The 21,820-nt window shown below is 37.4% G+C and overlaps 1 protein-coding gene across 5 annotated transcripts; it reads right to left on the minus strand.

Moving 5' to 3' along the window:
- Positions 1–971: 971 nt before the first annotated feature.
- On the minus strand, positions 972–21,107 carry LOC104883831 (pre-mRNA-processing factor 39-2). Of its 5 annotated transcripts, XR_002038871.3 has the most exons (13): positions 20,779–21,107; positions 20,498–20,598; positions 19,907–20,136; positions 18,656–18,823; positions 16,686–17,040; positions 16,456–16,599; positions 13,233–13,385; positions 13,030–13,143; positions 8,835–8,915; positions 8,449–8,598; positions 4,542–6,443; positions 2,081–2,219; positions 972–1,421 (listed from the first exon to the last, which is right to left on the minus strand). XR_002038871.3 is itself a non-coding variant. In XM_048635147.2 (12 exons), the coding sequence occupies exons 1-12, from the start codon at positions 20,795–20,797 to the stop codon at positions 1,335–1,337; spliced, it is 3,465 nt and encodes a 1,154-aa protein (XP_048491104.1). In that variant the 5' UTR covers positions 20,798–21,106; the 3' UTR covers positions 972–1,334. The 5 variants fall into 5 exon arrangements, 4 of the variants coding, with proteins under 4 accessions (XP_048491104.1, XP_048491103.1, XP_010666695.1 ...); XM_048635147.2 differs by lacking the exon at positions 2,081–2,219 and having other exon boundaries at positions 13,233–13,346; positions 20,779–21,106; XM_048635146.2 differs by lacking the exon at positions 2,081–2,219 and having other exon boundaries at positions 8,835–8,908; positions 13,026–13,143; positions 20,779–21,106.
- Between the last annotated feature and the right edge of the window lie 713 nt (positions 21,108–21,820).

Raw genomic sequence — 21,820 nt, forward strand, 5'->3', positions numbered from 1 at the left:
TAATATTTATATCATGCAGTGGCAATTAAGTAAATTCTAAGAGAGACACCATAACTCTCCCCTTTAACTTATATAATAGGAATCTATACAAAACCACTACCTATTAGTTTTTCGAGTTTAATTAGAACTCCTACACATCTGTAATTCTGTACATGTCATTTCTCTATCCCACACTATCTTTTTCTCTCCTTATGATATTTTAACTTCGACAGTACATATATTTCGACTCTATTTTTATATAAGATAAAGAGGATCCCCTTGCCAAAAGAGGTAGAAATTGAGATCTTGTTTGCAAGGGATTAATATCGAATCCCTATTGCAGAGGTGAAAGAAGGAGTCCTATAACCAATAGGCCAATGTTGATCCTCAAATATCAAACCTTATAGAAAATGAAGAGATGAGAAACAAGATCTTATACCCTCTTTGTTCCTCATGTTTGCCTCATTTTTCTTTTCAATGTCTCTAGAAGATTGTCTCATTTTATAATGATCACAAAAGACTACAACTCTACTCTAGCATTCCTCTATTCATTTCCACCATTTTTATCTTTCATCAAATTTATCCAACCAAAAATTTAAAATTAATCAAAACACAACGGGGCAGAAACAAAGAATATAAAATTATCTAAATTAATACACCTTTTGTCCCGAAAAGATAGCAACACTTCAAAACATAATATTATATCGAGACACATTTAAAACCACATCATTTTGTTTTTACGTAATTTCAGAGTAAATCTAATCATAAAAATAAGAATAGTTTGAGCAATATCGCCATTTTGCCCTGATCTTGTCCTTCCTGTCAAATACCGACTACATTAAACTAGGCTTGCCTACTTAATCACTTATACAGTTGCTCTATGGCCTGGCAGTTGTACAAGATAAAGTCACATGAAAGCATCTTTCAGTTCAAACTCAAATCGAAAATATGAGCAGCACATTGCAAGTCCCACTATTAGTGAACAGCAAATCAAGGCAAGACTGGAAAGGTTGAGTTTCTATAATTTTTTTATAAGCCAAGATACACTTGAGAATTACAATAGCTACATATGACGAACAGAAGTACACAACAGAAATGTTTCTATTATCATTGCCAAAGCTTAAAGTATAGTGATGAAAGGCCTAATCATTTACAAGTCATCTGCAAAATTATACTAGCCAACTTTTATATGTCACCCAAGTACCTGAGCTGATGCGGACACCAAAATTTCTTTTGGAACGAATGCATGCAAAATTTTCGTACGTGGCAGTATCTGACACCAAAAAACAAACTTATGTCCGACACTAGTAGTCGAGTCTGAGTTATACAGCCTAAAAAGTGTTTCAACTGAAGCATCAAATATCCGTTCCTTCAATTTCAGGCAACTCGTCTTGGGATGGTGCTGCAGAAGTTGAGCCATGGGTAAGTTCTGATCCTTGACCCTGTTAACAAGAACAGTTAGAAAACATGAAATCTTTTCATCTGCACATTAATCAAACATGGCTCTGCCAAGGAAAGTTTGGATACATGGACTGGAGTCCCTAGCCTTATGATTCGAGGTGAAGGAGCTCCAACACTCGAGCCCCTAATTGTACTGCCTACAAAATTTGATGTATTTGCATTTTTTTATTGTTTAGGGATGAAAATCGTACAATCAAAGCTGGAATTCATGAGATTTCATATACTAGACCTCTACCGGTCTCCCTCAAACAATCTTAACATATTGGCATAAGGTTCCAATTGGAGGGAAAGAAAGCTATACCAAATACCTCATTCTTGAACGATAAAGTTACAAAGGAACACGAGTCAGTTTTATAATTATGCTATCCATATATTTCATTGAATTCAGTGCGAAGTCAAGCTCTCTCTGGTATGGCCACAATAACGGAGACCAATTATGGGTCATATGCAACGGAAGAATGTTGAGTTTTTCACGTGCTTAGCAGTTCAAGCATCTTCTAGGTTCAAGTACAAATTCGAAAGTGAAAATCTCGACATCACGAAAGAGAAGGCTAACGGAAATGTCACTAAAATTGAGAATTTAGAAATGTCACTAAAATTGAGAATTTACAAATGTCACAACTATGCCCAAGGATCTTACCTGTTTTGTGTCACTAACAGAATTTGTGTAGCCAAGGTCTCCTCATCCCTAAACGGGATCCTAAAGTCCCAACCTTTTTTGTCATTGCCCAACAGTCACAGGAGCTTAATCTCTTGTATGGTTACTTTAGTTTGATTTGCTGCAATTACAGCCCAAAGGTTACGGGTGAGGCCCAGATCAAGAAAGCAAGGAAAATTTAACCAGGCAAGTGATGTCAGGCAATCATATGAGGGGTAATGATCAATGGGTATTGGTAATGTCGTTGCGCAGCAAGCAAAGTATTGAGGATTCAGTCCTTTGAGCATGAAAATATTGATCACAAGATGGGGAAAGTTTTCAGGTAATAGATAAGTCACGTGCAAATTTCTGCTCATGTTCCAGTTGCAAGTGATAAGGGAGGATATGATGAGCCCTCAAAATTTTAGCATAAGAAGGAACCAAAATGTATTTAAGGACATTTTTGCTTATAGTGGCCTAAGGAAAAATAGCAAGCACGGGAGTCGGGGGGGCTCCGGCAAAATAAGAAATTGAGAGGGTGCTACAAAATGGTGATCTTTGGTATAAAAAGAAGAAAAGAGAGTCTCAGAAAATGACTCCAAGATAGCTAGGACTAAAAGTAAGAGACATGAAAACTCCAATTACTTCAAGCTGAAAGTGACATTTTGGAGATTAAGAGACTCTCACAAGAATATGTGATTTCTTTTGGAGATACATTTTTGAGAGAAAATGCCGGAAAATTTGACGATAAAAAACTTATCATGTGCTAGGTCTTGCAATCTGAAATTTTACGCTTGAAGGGACATGATTGGTTAGATAAAGGACTTGGGATCCCCATAATTTAAGTGCAATATGAGCTCACAGGAGAATTAACCAACCGAGCCACTAGATCTGAAAACTATTAGGATACTAGGATCACTAGATCTAATGGACAACAGGCCAGCGAATCACTTAACAAAAAGCAGAATCGCAGACATATATTTATCATCAATATGAAGGAATCATGGAATAAAAACTCGGGAATTCTATTACGTAATGCCCATTATGTAACCTATATTAAACTTCTCGTTCCGCAAATTGTCATTACGTAACGCCCCGATGTCTGTTACATAATGCTGACTTGCCACATTAGAATTCTTTTTTCCCGTTAAGTACGTTACTTGTCAGAATTGGCCAAAAGACAGAAAGGAACAACATACATTGCGATAAGAAAAACACAATGTGCACACAACAAATAAGTAAGAAGGTGACTTAAGCTTTCAAGTTGGGTAATGTATATTAGCGTTTCTTTATATGAATAATACGATAAAACACTCATGTTTTAAGTTCTTATTCATTCAACATATATATAACCCAAGCATATGATAGGTTTAGTCATAATATTGAAGGAATACTTGTTAAACTCCAGATGCAAAGTTGAGATTAATAATTTGTTTATGTGACTTTTAAAAAATTCCACGCCGTGTTAACCATGCTCTGTTCCATTCATCCATTGCAAGCCGCTTCAGCCGTCATCGTAACCGACACCGCCAACGGACCTGCATTCGTGATTTTCAAAAGAATACTAGCTAAAACAGAGAACAAAAGAATCCACTACCAAAGTTTTTCACTAGCAACAAAACAGGTTTGTGAAGTGGAAAATCCTTCAATAACAAGAGCTACCACTTTAAACCTTCTCTACATATATCTTTCCCTTCTATAGCAAAATTAAAACCAATTTCTTTCACCGCAAATGTATTGTTTCAATAGGTTTTTTGCAAGTCCTGCCTCACATTGACAATAACCCAAGAGTCACTCTTCTCTACATTTCACTACTGAAGAGAACCTTTTATACACCAATGATGAAAACCCAGGTCATTCTTCTCCATAAACTTCACACAATGCCAACTCAAAATATGATATTTTCTCACCACCTATGACCTCACTCCACAAACCTGGCAATGCTATTATTATTTTTTCGGTTAGATGCTATTATTTTGACCACATACACATAAGAGATGTTGCCAGCATCTCTGGTCATGGAATTTTTGGTTTCCAGTTCCCAAGGCAGTTCTCTTGCTGCTGATTTGGCCGTGCGCTGATTCAGGAGCTCCTTCCTTAGTCTAGGAATTTTACTTTAATTTGTACTCTCTTTGTTCCAAAGATATTTAGCTTGACTATTAAGGTAAAACTTATAAATACTATACCATAAAGCACAAATATTTCATGAATATGATGATCTATAGAAAAAATGAAAAAAGATTATAACCAAAGTAACCATCAAAGTTTCAGTATAATCAGACACTGCATTCGTTAAAGACACATGTTGGAGACCACAAAATGCCACCAAGGATAATTTTTTTTTGAAAAGAGCATTACGTTCAATTACTGAGGAAGATATAATAGAAAAGCATATGCGTAAATGTTCAAGACTTGACACTAGAAAAGCATATGTATAAGATGATGGAAGAGAATCAGTCAACACCTGTTCTTGAGGACTGTTATTTGAACTAACTTCTGCTGAACCATAATTTTGTTTAAGCTGTGACTTTTCATCCCTATGCTGCTGCTCCGGCAGTTCTTGTTGCTGGTCCTGAGGTAATTTTTGTTGTTCGTGCAATGACTTCTGATCTGGAGCTAGTCCTGGCTGCTTCTGTGATTGTTGATATTGGTGCAGCTGCTGGAGGTAGAGTAAGTACTGTTGTTGCTGAACTTGCTGGTACTGATATGATTCCTGTGGTTGTTGCATCTGCTGCTGAAGATAGACTTCCTCTGGTTGCTGCGGCTGTGTCTGCTGTTGCTCTTGAATGTGTCCCTGCTGTTGCTGTTGCTGTTGCTGTGGCTGTGGCTGGGGCTGGGGCTGCGGCTGCTGCTGCTGCTGCTGCTGTAGGTAAACTTGCTGTTGCTGTATCTGCTGTAATTGCTGCTGCTGAGACTGCGTTTGCTCATTAGTTTGTTGCTGTTGCAACTGCGGAAACAACTGTTGCTGCTGATACTGCAAGTGTAAAAGCTGTTGCTGATGAAGAGATGGCTGTTGAGGAATTTGCATATGCTGCTGCTGGGCTGGATTTTGCATCTGTTGCTGCAGCTGCTGAGGAGGCTGCATTTGTTGCAGTTGTTGCTGTGGACCTAATGGTGGTTGTTGCAGTACATGCTGCTGCTGCTGCTGTTGCTGCTGGTTGTAGTAATAATATTGCCACATCTGATTGTACAATTGGTTATTCTGCGCATTGCCATATTGCTCATTGATGGGCAGCGGATACTGGTTCGTCAGAGCTTGAGGGTAAGCAACAGATTGGACAGGAAGTTGGGTCTGAGTCTGTGATGTAGATCCCGTAGATTGCTGTTGGGCAGTCTGTGTTTGCCGTTTGTTGCCAATGATCACTATATGTTGATGTTGTATTCGGCCATCTTTCTGACCTTGTGAACTATCTTGGTACCGAGAATAACGACGATGACGTTTATCACGATGCCAGCGGTCTTCTGAATTCCAGCGAGAATTGTGCCTTCGTGGAGAAAGAGACCGCTCTCTGTGTCGCCGATCATCTGTACACCCATGGATGCGTCTTCTTGGCGAAAGCGACCTTTCTAGTCTCTCTCCTGAATTACCAGGGGAGCCAAGTCTTGAACGAACTTTACCAGATGAGTTGAACCTTCGCGGATTTCCCTCTTTATCCGAAGGATGATCTGCTGATAGTGTTGATGAAAGGTCCTTACGTGTCATTGTAGAGGGAAAAAGAGACTCACCACATGTTTCGGCAGCAAAATTATCTCCGCGACTTACAGGACTCGAGACTGAGCGGATTTTATCTATGTCGTGGCCACCTGCTGGTTTGCTACCACCATCCGGAGGACTCAAAGAATGACCCTCCAGTGAATCTGGCTTTTCTTTTTGAGACCTTTGATCTTGCTCTTGTTTTTCCTGGATGCCATGTGATTTAGGGTCCGTGGCAGCTTCCCCAGAATTTCTATCATCAGCAGTCTGATTTAGCAGGCCAGTACCTGGCTCATTTGCTTTACACTCCTCCGTTAGAAAGGTCTTTGTGACTTCTGAAGTCACCAGCTCCAGATCAATCAATTTGCCATCGCTATCTTCAAACTGTGTCTGTTCATGGATAGCTCGTTCAGATTTGTCAACATTCTCTGCCACTACTACTTTATCTCGAGGAGGCAGCTGAATCAAATTAATTTTGTCATGCTCCTTCGAAGACCTTAGAGAGTGAGTACTAGGACTATCAGGCCTACCTTCAATAACCATCTTCCACATAGCACCAGCTTTAGCAGGCTTCTTAAGGGAGGAATGCACTCTTACCAAGTGTGGGAAATTTTTCAAATGGCGATTCCATGCCCTTATTATATCATGGATGCTTCCACAAGAGTCGACAAACTGCAATTATCAAATATTGGACCATCAAAAGGCATAGCTTAAAATATAGGCTTTGACAATTTTCATAAAACTAGTTATCAAGTAGCAGATTACTCCATGGAGCTAAAGTCGGAAATATGTAGAAGAAAAGCTAATTTGTATGACTCAATCACTCGTCCTATTCTACACCACTTAACCCCTCTTTGATCATGTGAAACGTACTCCCTCCGCCAATTGTGTAAGTTGACATTGTTCTAGGAAATGGAAGCTAAGCCCGAAGAGGAAGTAGAGTAAAGGTGGATGGGTGACTATGGCTCTCAACATTACAAGAATAGTAGAGTAAAAAGTAAAAACTTAGCAAAAGTAGAAAACTTAGAATAGTCAGAGACACTCTACTTTGGTAATATACTCTTGCAAGTCAGACAAGGAGTAATTTTCTTTGGCACATTTGTGGAGGCACTTTTTTTAAACTTTCTCTATTGAACAGAAATATGTGTTTTACGTGCACAATAAAATTCTCGACATCTAAATACACTTGACAAAAAAAGCTTGGACTCTGTCTTCCAAACGTTCAAGTCCAAGTCCACTCCAAAATTTTGGACTCGAAAAGTGGAGTCCAGATCTAGTCCAAACATCCTCAGTCCACTCCAGTCCAACAAGTTTGGCCTGTACTCTGTACTTTTCCGAATCCACTTACGCCCCTAGTTCTTTTTCTTTGGCACTTATCATTAGTCTTGTTAGGGTTAAGCTGGGTGCAGCCTTGCAATGCAAAGGGTGTGCTTGTTGCCTGGAAGAGAAGGGCATAAAACTTGACTCTCTAAGGCGGAAAATGATTCCCATGATGTTTCGCGATGCACTTAGAAAGAAACGAACAATGGAATCATGAGGGTACTGCTTCCCCTTGCCAAGGTTTCAAGTTCACTTGACTCTATTTGATTTTGGCGATTAATTGCTTGACTATAGCTCGAGAGCATGAGCTTCTTTGTCCTTGCCCACCTTTCCTATGTGGGTGACACCACCGTTTATACGTGCCAATAAAAATTTCAAGTAGGTTCTAAAAGTTCCAAAATTCTATAATGTTTAGAGATGGAAAATTCACTCCTTTCAAAAAAAAAAGAAAATTCAAATGTAAATTATGAATTTGAGTTCGATGCTAGAGGAAATGCCAAAATATTTAGCCATGATTATCTTTAAATCCTTTCATGCGCGTCAAGATTCCATTACTTGTAAAAAATGAATCCTATATAAATCTATTCAACTTCTCTGATGAAACTTAAATTATAATTCTTAGTCATTGTTCGTACATATAACTGCAAGTATACATGCATACACGATATGCATGCAGGTGTACCCTGCATGTATGCATGAGATTTTGTTGCAAGCCATTGCTAGCAAAATGATAAATGAGACAAGGTTCATGCTTATCTAAAACATGCAGAATTTTTCCATAACATCATATGATATGCAAGAAAATTTTGACAACACCCTAGAATGAATGACCAAGGAAAGCTCATCAAACTACTGCAAATCACTTCATGATAACGTTATCCTTCAACACGATGAATTCACAGACGGACTTCTTTATCAGCGGGAAAAAGTCAAATACATAGGTCTTTTCGGGTCATAAAAACAAGTCAATCCCACTTGAAAAACAGTTTTATGAACATGAGTAGAGAGAACAAAAGTTGATCCTCCTCTGTAAATGGCTTCAAATGAATCAACAAATAGTTCGCAACATAAGCATGCTTTAAGGATCATCTACTTCTAGGGTCTTCAGCTAGAAAAGGAAATGGAAGTAGCAGCTTTATTAATCAAGATCATGAACAGAAGTTGATCCTGCTTACGGGAAAGACTTCAAAAAAATGAATAGAAAATTAAGCATGCTAAAAGGATTATATAGTTAAGGTCTTTAGCTAGAAAAGAAAATGGCAGCAGCAGATTCATGAACCACAAACATGCAAACTGAGCATCAAGTAAGGAAACACATTAAATTAGTGGAGATAAGAATATGGGAAAAAGTAAGAACCTCTAAATACAATATTGATATGTCCTCCTGATCTTTGTTGCTGAGACCACCAGAACCATCTGTCTCAAGTGCAAGTGCGCGAGCCATAAGAGAATCCAAAAGCTCCACTTCCCTTGCTCCATCATGCAACAGTGCAAAAAGTATAAGTTCCTGCAAGATAGGAGAATCATGTTGACAATTTTAATGTTTATAAGATAGAGTTGTTCTGAGATAACTAATCATCATATGGCCATATACTCTTCCATAAACCTAACAGGAGTTCCATTATTATGAATTTCCACCAACCCTTTCATCATGGAGTGACAATGACCTATGACTTCTCAGATACTATAATCTTCATTCTCAAAAAGGACTCCAGTAAATGGCCTCTTCAATGGACAATATACCTTCAGGAGTAGGTACGAGTGAGGCACACGCTGAATGCCGTTTAACAGAACCTCTTTGACGGCCTCCACATCATCTGCAATCTACCCAAAAGAAACATAAGACCCTAAAGGCTAATAAAACCAAAACTTCTTTTTTCAATAGGTACTAGAAACTTGTATTGTGAAGATAAGAAGGGTGTCAAGTCAAACTATATAATATGGAGGGCCAATGTTACCAAAAAAAAGTAAAATAAAAAAATTACCCCAAATTACTTACGAGTGCCCAAAACCATATTAAAGAAAAACCTATAAATATAATCTCGTCTCTATCCACGTAATCATACATTCTCTAATATACAAAATCAAGAAAACTAATCAAGCACTTCACTCCAACATATAAGACCCTTAAGAAAAAAAAAAAACAGAAAACGCGTTGCATGATAAAGCTTTCCCCTCAAAATCCAGTGATTCCTCTTCTTCCATATGCATCACCACATAGCTAGAGAAAGTAGCTTCACATATCTCCAACTGCTTGTCCTTCATCTTCCAAGCTAACAGAACATCTTTTGCTACACCAGGCTGAACCTATCTAATTTCAAACAAAATAGACTCAACTGCCACAAAGAAAGCACCAAGCGAGAAAAGCTAACTTTGTTGATAGCAAGATAGGAACAAATAAAACAAATACAACATAATTTAAAAATCCCAATTTACTAAACATTTAGTAATTGGTTGGAACATAACGCTAAAATTCTCAAATAACGAAGAATCTGGTGGGTTCCTACTTCCTATAAAGAAAAAGGGTCTTTCTAACCTTTGGGGATTCGTTTACAATACTGTACTGATCTTTTTCTAAATATAAGAACCGTAATCCTTAAATCAATTATTGGGTGTTTGAAAATGAGAATCTTAGGTGGATGAGCTTGGTATAAAAATACCCCCGAGTAATTCTTCACCAAATACGCTCAACCTTGTTTTTAAAATTCACCATATATCCTTAAAGACTAATGCCCATCAGCTTTTCTAGTCATCAATTCTTAATTTCGTTACCAAATCCTAATTTACCCCTATTTGACCCATTAACCTTAATTGACAACCATTAGAACATCTTTTGTGACCCCTTTTGTCTCTCTTCCTCCGTATCTCTTTTTAGGCCAAAGGTGGTGTTCCGACAGTGGTCTATTTAATGCACATCATTGTTATGGTAATAACTCAAGTAAGGGTTAATTATAGTTTGGAAACAAAATTAGGGGTTGATAACTAAAAAATTTGACGATTGTTAATCATTAAGGGTGTTTTGGTCAAGTTTAAGGAAATTGGAAGGTATGTAGTAAATTTTAAAAGATTGGGGGACATTTGTGAAAAAAAGAAATTTACTGAGGGGTATTTGGCAAAAAATCCGTATAAAAAACTATTCCATTACCAACCACCAATAAGAGATAAGAAGTCAATATAAATTCCTTAAACTCTGCGCCGGTTAGTATTGCAAATTATATAGGATGGAGCGAGTATATGATTGATCCATCAGCACAAAGGCATGATCATTTTAAATAATTCACAAACTTCATAATTGTAATACAAGTTAAAAACATCATTACTCCCCTTTTTGGTAGGCAAAATATATCTGATAAAGATCAATATGAACATCCTTGGGGATCACACCTACAACGTTGGACAACTCTAGCACCATCATCGAAGAAGATTTGCTAAAGCTCGTCATCATATGCCAGACAAAGAACTTTAATTACACACATCTGACTAAAACTTAACTTAAACTGCGTAAATCAGGTAGTTAAGATTGCAGTGCAAAGATTAAAAAGTTCTTAAATCAAGAACAACGACAGGCTCATTTATATGTGGTGCCTTTATGCCTACTGCCTAGCATTAAATACTACATTTCTTTCAGTGAAGAGAAGGGTAAAATTGAAGTATTACTAATGCACAAGAACGGCATGGAATAAGCGACAGATCAACTTCAAAGGTGAGGAGAACCAATTATGAGCATAGTCCATGGTAGGTAGGAGTTGGTTAGTTCTGTCATGCAAGGGACAAGTTCAAGAGCCTAGTTCATCCCTGGCAGAGAATATAAGCAACATGCTTGGCATTCGAAAAGTGACTAAAATCATATCTTCTGTATGACCAAAATTCAGATCCCTAAACAGATGTAGAGATCTTTTTTACTACATTGACTCCTTGATGATTATTAAAAGTTACTGGAAGAGGTTGAGTTTTCTAGTTTCACTTTCGAAAGGATTTGTAATTCAAAACTTAGAGTTCTTTTTGGGATGTGCAGCTGGTAGAGTTTTTGAAATTCTCAAATCAAATAATAGTGGTACTTCGTCAAGCGACCGAATTGTTCAACTGTTGCAAGAAATATATTAGCTAGCTTTCGTTTTCTTACTTTTCTTAGTAAGGACTAGGGGATTTTAATGCTACATATAAGAGAGTTATTCAATGTAACTGAATTAGCTTTGTATCAAAGAATCGGATTTTTCACCGGGGTACCTGAGTTTTGCGAAAATGCACAGGGTACCCTCGCAGTTTCAAGGTGCCGTTGCGGTTCTGAAAAAATACATGACTTGACCCTGCCGTCAAGTTTCTGTTAACTATCATATTTTGAAAAAGAACAATTAAAATCAACCTAGTTCCACCCACACATTTGAAAACCCCAATCAACTCAACACCCCAGCCACCCCCCTCCCATCCCCACCGTTGCCCCCATGACCAGTGACCCCAGCCTACCGACGATCTTCCCTCAACGCCACCGTTGGCCATCTACGACGTCCAATAACTTGCAATCACCACCACCAATAGTCGGCTTTACCACAATACCGAGGACTGCCGACAGCCTAGCTCTGACCACCAGAAATCATTGATCACAAGTCCCCCAAAATTACAAGCTTGATAAACACAGGGCCATAACTCTTTACCAGCATTTTGGAGATTAAATTTTTACATATCCACAAACAAGGAAAAGACAACTGCTTAGAGATGGTTGAATTCAATTATGAAAAGTTCCAATCTAAAACTTTTATTGTTGAATTCAACATCAAAAGGTCACCAACTACTATTTAGCGAGGATAAAAGACGACGGCGATGATCAAAGGCAGCCATGGATGTGATCAAAGGCAACCATGGATATAAAAGAGGTAGTTCTCGGGGGTTGGGGAGGTTGGTGGGGTGTTTTTCGGGGGTCTGGGTGGTGGTGGGGGTGGTTTTCATGAGCTTGGGTGGTGATGGACTTTTTTTGGGGGGTTGGGATGGTTGTGGGGGTAGTTTTTGTGGGATGGGGACTGGGGCGGTGATTGGGGTGGTGGGTGGGGTGTTTTTCAAGGGCTAGGCAGTGGCTGGGGTGGTTTGGTAGGGTGGTTTTCGGAGTCTGGGTTGGTGGGTGGGTGGATTTCGGAGTCTGGGTTGGTGGGTGGGTGGATTTCGGGGGTGAGGAAGGTGAAGAGGTTTTTACGGGGGTGGTGGTGGTTGGGCGTGGGTGGCTGGGTAAGGATTGGGACGGGTAGGGTGGTAGGCAGGTGGATGTTTAATTAATTGGGGGTAATTAAGGTTTAATTAGAGTTAATTAGGAATTAATTATCCAAATTTGGCCCTCATAACTAATGGAGTTGATGGAAACTTGACGGCAAGATCAAGTCATGTACTTTTCAAAACATACCCTGTGCATTTTAGTAAATCTCAGGGTACCGGGTGAAACATTCATTAAAAGTTTATTGAGAGGCTCTCCTCTAGATTATTGTCTCTTATCATTTACTTCATAGTTTACTTTAGACTTTTGCTAGTCTCGATGCCTTGAAACTTCTTGAACTGCAACTCAGTGTTAAGTTTGGATTAGTTTTCTTACATTGAATGTGAACATTGATCTTAATTTCTACTTTTCACTTCCTTAGAATTTCTTACTTTGAATCATCATATCCTTCACATTCATTTTGAACTTCGAAAAGAAAACACATACAAATTTGACCCTCAAAAAGAAACAAACTCATTAATGTGCTGCCTACTAGAACCACGTGTGTCACCTCATCTCCTGGTTCCTGCTGCTAAAACACACATAATCACATCAAGTATTGCATTTTTTTACCAAGATGACATACAGAAGAAATTTTTTTTGTTTTAGCTCCTGGAACAGAGGAGGTAGATTTTTCATCACAAAAAAGAACAGAAAAATATCTAAGATGAAGAAATGATGGAATGAAGAATTACCTACCATGTATTGAAGACGTGCAAAATGCACATACAACATTGGAAGCGTCTCTGGGCTCTTGTCTGCAGCCAACTCAATTGCTTCCTTGTATATACTGGATGATGTGGCATAGTTTCCCTGACAATTCAGTCATTAATATACAGGCCTTATTTTCCCTAAACTCGAGATAATTTTGACAACCTGGCAAATATTAGACATCTGCATACCATGCGCCTTTCCATATTGGCCTTCCTCCTGATTGCGTCAGTGGAGTAAGATTCAAATTCATGGTCACACTGCAGAAATGCTGCCTGTGCACCATTAACATCACCTATTTTCTCCTTAAACCAAGCATTGAAAAGATGAATCTCAGGCACATTCTGCAGTCCACAAATTCAGTAAAGCTGTGAACTTTCTAATAATGTAAAGCAACTCCAGTTAAATTATCCTATAAAAGCAATATCAACTAGGATCAACGGAAAGAGTATATACTTTGTAGCTCTATCAGAAAGAAAGGATCAAACTTCATCTAATTTAAACCACTCGGGCACTCACCACCAATGAAATACTCAGACAGTCAGACATCATTGTATAAACAGAGTCTCCAGTAAAATTAATACTTGCTAATGCATTTAAACTGAAATCACGGAAGGGGGAAAATACAACAGGTGGGAATCCAACATAATTTCACAGGTAAACCAGAAATTCAATAGTTTCATGCCGATTCACTAATTTGGCGGAAGGGCACACACTATATATGCTTCACATGGTCACACCTGTCTATATGGAAGTTCCTTTTGAAACTAAGGCTCTGATGTCCTTTTTGTTGCGTACTTATCTACATTGAGATTACCTAGGTGGAGAATCTTATTTCGAAAATCCAGGTTTCGATGCTATGGTTGAGAGGTTATTTCTGTGCAAGTCTTCCTAGAGTAAATGTGACAGAATATAAGATATTAAAAAGTAGAAAAGCAAGATCTTTCAATGCTTAGCTCCTAACAAGAAAACCTTACACACATAGAAAGAAAACAAAAAATAAAGACTTGTAAGATTGAAATTGTATACCCCTGAGATACTTCGTTTAACTTGATCAACAATGACTTCTAAAGTTCTATGTTACTTATATAAAACTAATAAAAGATATGTTTACATCAAAAAGATTGGGTAACATGCATTGCTTCCAAAAACGGCCTAGTAACAAATGCTGGATATGAGGTGGTCATTTGGATACAAAGAAAGATTTAGAGGCAATTTTAGTTACTTTGTTAGTTTGGGACGGGGGTCATAGGATAATGCCCTAACTAAAGGGATTTTGTATTCTTTTACTTTTATCTAACCTTTCGCATTTATTGAAATTTGGCCCAAGTGTCTTACAGATTTGGCACTGAATTTCTAGCCTCTAAGAGTGTTTGTAGAGTTTCCAGCTTTGAAAAGCAATGGAAATTTTTAATCTTTAATTAGGTAGGTTGTGGCTTTCTGAAGGAGTCAACACCAAGTCTTGGAGTTGGATCTGGTTAATAATTTTGCAAATGAAAATTGGGTATGCCTCACAGGGAACAAGCCATTCAGAAAATACTGACACTTGATTCCTTATCAACTATCTGATTTTGCCAGTTTTCCGTTTTGAAGCCTCATGTTTTTGCCTACCTGAACCCCACTTGATTGTAGTTCAGCCCGCTTTACCTGTTCTACAGCAAGACTAGAGAGTAAAAGTGTTTTTACTTTCCTTATGCTGTTTAATATGTTTGTTGCTATTTCACCTGACACAATAATGTATCAGTGTATCACATTATAAAGGTGTTGATTTTGACCCATCAAAACATTTTCCCCAATGTTTCTTTTTCAATATCGTAAAAGTTTGTTGGAATACTGGCCAAGTTGATCACAGGCCTTATGTAAGTGATCACATATTGATCTCGATATGCCACTCTTCTTTCTTAACCTCCTTAACTTTTTATTTATTCATTAAATTGAACTAGTATAGTTCTATGCCACTTGGACTTTTCATTTCACTTATAATGGTTGGACAAAGTAAGGATATTTTTCATGCAATGGAAAAGGCTGACAACTAAACGCATACTTATGTCCAGTATTAGCACCCAAGTCCAAGTAACTTAATATTAATTGACCTAAACTTGATAAGAACTTATACATCTGCTTTTGACTTGCAAAGCAATTAGCGCAATCATCCTAAATGTTAGACCTTCTCTTCTTGGACAATCCAAACTTAGTTCGCATTGAAATGTATTCCCTTCATCCCATTCTTTAAGTCATCTAAATTCCAGAACATAGTTCAGATCCCAAGATAAATATAGAAAACTTTTTAAATTTCCCTATTCGCGCATGTACAACTGCATTGACTACTTGAGTGATCTACTCTGATTGAGGGGGAAAATTCCAACACAATGACAATGCAGTTGTATGTAAAGTTCGTCTATTGATATCTACTTCAAAAGTGGGATTCCATCTTACTAACTAAACTTCAGGACATGCTCCCTTTTAGAAGTTGTTTGCTGTATTCAGGGGTTTGGAAATGAAATGGAACCATGGATTGATTGGATTCCATCAAAAAGTATTTGGCTCAAACTTCTTGTTTGTGATTCTGAACCTTGATGAAATCCCTCAAAATGTTACCCCTCCTTCACCTAAGGTTTCAAAATCCATCCAACGGAGGTAACAAAATTCAAAGCCATCACCACATTGCCACTGCCACCTCATCACTAGGACCAATGCTTTGACCATAGTCATCATGTCGTACCACCACTACTTCTCAATTGACCATTACCAAGCTCCACCTGTCTATACTCTCTCTCCTATTAAACACAAATCAATCAACAATGATAAAGCAAAGTAGCTTGAGATCTTAGAAAGTATGGAAGGGGGATAAAATGAACATGAAAGAAGAAAAGCCTTAATGAATTATGAAATCATACATATCTCTCATATGAAATAAGTAAAACATATCTCTGTGTTCTCCTTCAATAAAGTCCAATACTTTTCTCTCCTTTCTGATATATTTGGCAGAATTCATCAATATCAGCCCACAAACTTCAAAGGTTATCAACAAGAAATCAAGAACATCCCAAACATAATGTTTCTCGATCTAATCAATCCATGATGGTGTTTACTTCAGCCTATCCATGGTTGAAATGATGGCTCTTGTGAGGTGCTACTAAGGAAAAATAATTTGGAGGGAAAATGGCTTGTGACCTGTGAGGAAGGAGACATGTTTGGAGGATCAAGTCAGGTGATTTGACTTTGAAGGAGAGAGAGAGGATTCAATTTAGAAGATCGACCAACCAGCTTTAATGAAGGAATGGAATGGATGAAACGTTTCTGCTTCTGGAGTTTAGTTCAACAAGCACTTAGTATTATTTCTTTTTCTATGTAAATTAGATATACTACCATAAAGATCATAGTGTACAATATAATATCATAAGTTATTCATACCTTCAAAAAGATAAGTGTCGCTCTCTCCAAAGCATCAGTTGCTATTTCCCTTCCTCCCTTAGACTCCGCATAATTAACATAACGCATCCAGAACTCGGGGTAATGAGCACAAGAAATTAAGCATTTTTCATATAGTTTCACAGCCTATCATCCATAAAACCAAGTAGTTAGATGTTTGTAACACGAGAGAGGATTTCAACCCCTCAATTATTGCGAGAGCAGTCACATACCCAGTCAAAATCACCTTCCACCTCAACTAGATCTAAGTATTGATGCCAATTATGCAGCTGATTGTCATCAAGCGACTTCACATGAAAATAAGGCCTATGTATGTTTTGCTCAAACTTGTGCACTTTTGCATCCAAATCACAGGCTCTTTGATAAAATTGTTCTCCAACAGAAATATATTTCTGCAACGCTTTAGTTCTAGTGGATGGCTCTAACAAGTCATTTATAACATCAGAAATTTCAGCATCTTCAGATGCCACCACTTCAATAATCATATCATGTTCTGGCTGCTTCTCCTTTCGAGAACCTCCCTGATATTGCATATTCTCTTTCCAAATGGCAACCAACTTCTTGAAACTGTATTTCAAAAGAAAAAGAAGTGAAAATAAGATTATATTTGTATAGATCTACAGGGCTATTATAGTGATAAAGAAACATAATTCAGACAATAAACAGTAACTGGAAATGACAACAAGAATTGTTGTTTTCTTATATTGATGACACTAAAGGGATATTAAGTGAATGGAATTAGGATATAGATGGAATATCATAAAATAGAGCCACTTTGAGGTTCCGTATGAAATGAGACAAGGGAGCCACAACGAAGTTGGAGTAGTTACGAAGGAAGCTTCAAGCTCATATCGGTCATAGGTAGAGAACAAGAATTGAACTCTATGAGGTCAAGTCTCCATAGTTCCTTTGTGGCATCGGCTGTTAACTAACTGGTCGTAGGTTCAAATCCTACTTGGGGAGATTAGATTCAGTCTTCATTTTTTAGTGAAGGGGCTCACTTTCACCATTATGAGTAGGTAAGTGGGGATTAACATCTGCTAATTATAGCCATGTCGATACCATATCAATCTTCTTGAAGTTTATGAAGCTATCAAACTGGTAGTGAATTAAACAGACGACCAAGACAAGCTCTTTCAGGAAACTCCAGAATCATGCTGAGCAGCAAAGCTCATGTAATTTTTTTACAACATCATACAACTCATTAACAAGTGTAAATATATTCAGCACCTCAGCCAACTTGCCCTATTTTTATAGCCAATGGTGACAAGACTCTCGAGTAAAGTACATAGTAAGTTTCCTGGCATGCTGCTGCCTCTAAGAAGATCCAATGCACTCTGGCAGGCCTCAAACAAAAGGCTCCAGATCAAGGTGTCCTTTCATGTTAGATCATAAATCTACTCTCGAGCAACAACGCTTTTTCACATCTCCAATATTTTGCATTTCTAACCACCACATCAATAAGAAGCTAAGAGTAGATGATGGCAAAAGCAAGATAACCATTCAAGAGGGATATCAATATTTGGTGCTTCCTACACCATGTCAGACGGCTTGCTTATTTTGATAAGCTTAAAAAGAAGGCAATCTCCTTCTAGCACGACTTTAGCATCACAAAAGGTAAGTCAGTTGCAGAGTTGACGATAGATGATCAAAGCAACATTTTACTCGATTTAACAGTTCTATGGTAGTTTGCTTCTTCTTAAGCTTAAGTTATACTTGGTTTACTGAACCTCTAAACTAATACGTGTCAATTTTATTTTCTATGCCATTCAATGACTAAAATACAGAAAAGATCTTCCAGTCCAGATGAGCTGTCATAAGCAAATTCCTGGTTAAATTAATTGGTTAATGTATTGTTTGGCGGCTAATCCACTAACTCAGTCTAACAATTCCCAACTGAAGTGTAGATTAGAAAAAAATAATAAAGAAGACAATTTCAATATGTAAGGTTGTCATATTACTCAAATAAATGCAAGTGCGAACATTTGTAAAAGCAACCTATCAATATAAAATTGAAATTTTATATTTTGAACTTTGACCAGGAATATAAAGAACTACGATTACAACTAACCATGACAATTTTCCCTTTAATACAGAAAGGGGGATGATAAAAAAAACTTACCACGAAAGTTCTTTAAGTTATATGCTTCCAATTAACATTGTGAGAAGTGCCGATGCATACCTTTCGTAATAGTGATGTAACTTCTTTGTTGGAAATTTTAATGTCTGGATATAGATGCTTGCCAAAGAATTCCAATGTTCATGAGAATACTCAAATTCAATGAACTTATCCCATAGATTATAGCATAGATAATCCCTCCCAACAAAAGATAGCCCTCTTTCAAATAACCTGCATCAACAAAGGATGTTCCACAACAACAATCACCACTTGCAGAACAATCACCTCGGAAAAAATTGGCAAGATGCAGAACAAGCAAATAGAAAAGGTTGTCGGCACTCAGCAGATGCAATGAAGAATAATTTGAGCCTTTTGATTCTGCTTTTAGCATATTAGTTGCACAGATTTCAGTGAATCCAGTTCTGATGCTGGCACTTGGTTGCTGTTGTAACACTTAAATGGTTATTTTGGCTTCAGTATTTTGAAATATAATAGCCTTAGCTTTATAGGCTGTATCTTGCACTTTAATGGATAGAGAACCTTTAAGTTGCCAAAAATAGTCCTTTCGCTTCTAATCTAATTGACTAGACCTTCACCAAGATTAAACTTGAAAACAAAATATTGTTCATAGATTTCAGTCATTTTATGATCGAGAAAAAGGCAACTTGACCAACAAATAAACCACATTAATGCACGCTTCGAGTAGCTTCTAGTGCTTCTTTGGTTGACATAAAAACATATGGGAATAATGTGATGATCATTTCGATGAACGCTAACTATCTACAATAGATTGGTAAAAACATATGGGAGGTAGCAGTTTATAAGAAGTGGAAGAATGTAAAGTCGTTTAGTTGACAAAAGCATTGGAAACGACAATTCCTAGGATGTCCTACTTCTCACAATACTAAGGAAGTTACTTGCCTAGTTCCCCAGGGTATAGGTAAGAGGGACTTCCCATGATCAACCAAACAATACTTCTATTTCTTACTTCTTAGGAACTGCCATTACATAAGAAGATGACTTCCAATATCCAACAAACAAAACCTAAGAACACACAAGGAAAAGGCAACTTAAAGAGAAAAACAAACCATATAAAGGCACACTTCACGTAAAACACACTTGTTACTTCAAAAATTATGACACCAACTCAACTACATTAAAGACCATCCGCTATTCCAACTCAACTCAATTATGTGTAAACTATCACCAACATGTTCAATTAAAACAACATATATCAAACTAAAAACTATCACCAGCATGGCATGCCATAAACAAAACAGCTGCTATATGTTTACAATTTATAAGTATTTCTACCTGCAAGCATCCAATGGATCCTCAAAAGACGAGATACCGAAGCTACAATAGTCAACCCATACACCAACAGAATATGGCACTGCTTCAACTGCCCTTTCAAAGATTCGAACAACACGTTCCACACTGCATAAGTGTGTCGTATGCTCAGCATACTTCTTCCAGTAACCATGGCAGAGGGGGAACTCGGACAAAAACGAGTCATATACCAAACTGATTTTATCTATATCATCCTGCACAATCAGAAAATATTCATAAACACATCAAAACAGCAATTTTCCTAAAAGCAGCATTGTCAAAAAGAAAATAATAAAATCAATAAATTCCACATTCCTACATTACCAGCAGCACTTAGTATCTTCCTAGCCCATCTTTTCCTTCTCATCCAGAAAAAAAGAATCAAAGAAATAACTGAAATTTTAATGTAGAGGACATGCCAGGTAGCAATGTAACCCTCTCACAAACCCGAAAAAAAAAAAAAGGACAAGGGGTTTGGGGAATTCAATTATATTATTTGATTGATGAACAAATAGTTGGTTGCGCCGCATAAGATATACATTGATTGGATAGAGAACTTTCGGGAAAACTATTTACATGGTACATTTGTTCAACACTCGAGATGAGCGTAGTCCAAGCATCAAAATCCAATGAACCCCGAGCAACAAGTTCATTGAGCAGATGTTCATCCAACCCATCTACACAAAAACATAAACAAAATTATAAATAACAAACTATAATTAAAATAAATTATTTATAGTTATTATACTTATCATATTACAATGCATTTTGGCATGATAATTAAGAAGTAAACAATAAAATGGAAATGTAGAACAATAATAATATGGAAGAAATGCGAAAATGGAAATGGAATTTACCAATAGAGCCTACTGCCATGGAAATATGCCAACTTTGGAAGGAGCAGGGAAATCAACAAATATCCGTAAAATGAAAAAGGAGAGGAATTAATGTGAGTACATAATATTGAATACTGATCTCAACTTTTTAGGGTTTAAACATTTATGGACCGTTTAATCTCCAAAGTCTGAGAGTTTTCCTTGTTTAGCTTCCAGTAAGATGCTAAGTGTGACTGTGTGAGCTGCTCCTGTGAAAGAACCCGAACTGCGATACTTTGTGGTGTCTGTCTCGGTGACGGTGATGGACTGATAGGAGTACTTCCTCAAGTTGTAATTTCTTTTAATATCTTGTAGCATCCGTAGTTGAAGGTTCCGTCCTTCACTAATTATTAGGCTAGGCTGCCTAATCTATCTATACTAATCCTAGGGAGTTTTAGTTCATGTAATCCATATACAATAGAAAAAAATTAAAAATTACATGGTATAGGTTTTGATCCCGTGACCTCAAGTTCATGTACTAAAGTTTTAACCACTAGACCAAGTTGTAATTAGTGATATCATATCAAAGTACAAATTAATAAATGAAAATTTTCTTACCCGGGGCATAGCCCGGGCCTAATAACTAGTTATAATACTAAAAGTAGGCAGCCCAGGCCCAATTCTAATAGAGAAGCCCAACCACAATCATTATCATTTAACCCAACATTTTTTCTCTCTACTCATTTGCTATTAGCTTAGGACAACAAAAAAACTCACTAATTCTCATTTTCTCTCTCCTCTGTATTTCCCTCTCCTTTCTTCCATTGATAATCAAGCATGGTGGACGGCATGAAACATCTCATAGGTCACCTTTCCCGTGTTCGAATCCCTAAACCAACCAATTGCATCTTTAAAAGAAGATTGTTGTGTTTCTTTTTGATACTCCGGTGAGTTTCTTTTGCATTTTCGCTGCTTTTTTTTTTTTGTTTCTTATCGTGAATTTGAGCAAATGTGTTGAATGATGATGCTGTTTTTTTTTCTTATCTCTATTTCTTGAGCTATTGAATTTCGAGTTTCAGTTACT

Source organism: Beta vulgaris, chromosome 8 (assembly GCF_026745355.1).
Source record: "Beta vulgaris subsp. vulgaris cultivar EL10 chromosome 8, EL10.2, whole genome shotgun sequence".
Lineage (NCBI taxonomy): Eukaryota > Viridiplantae > Streptophyta > Magnoliopsida > Caryophyllales > Amaranthaceae > Beta > Beta vulgaris.

Bases quoted from the DNA above. Each gene is read 5' to 3' on its own strand.
- LOC104883831 (XM_010668393.4), bottom strand. The intron at 13,386-16,455 runs GTATGAATAACT...TGTGGACTGCAG, and splicing joins CGACACTTATCTTTTTGAAG to AATGTGCCTGAGATTCATCT. The intron at 6,444-8,448 runs GTTCTTACTTTT...TGATAATTGCAG, and splicing joins TATCAATATTGTATTTAGAG to TTTGTCGACTCTTGTGGAAG.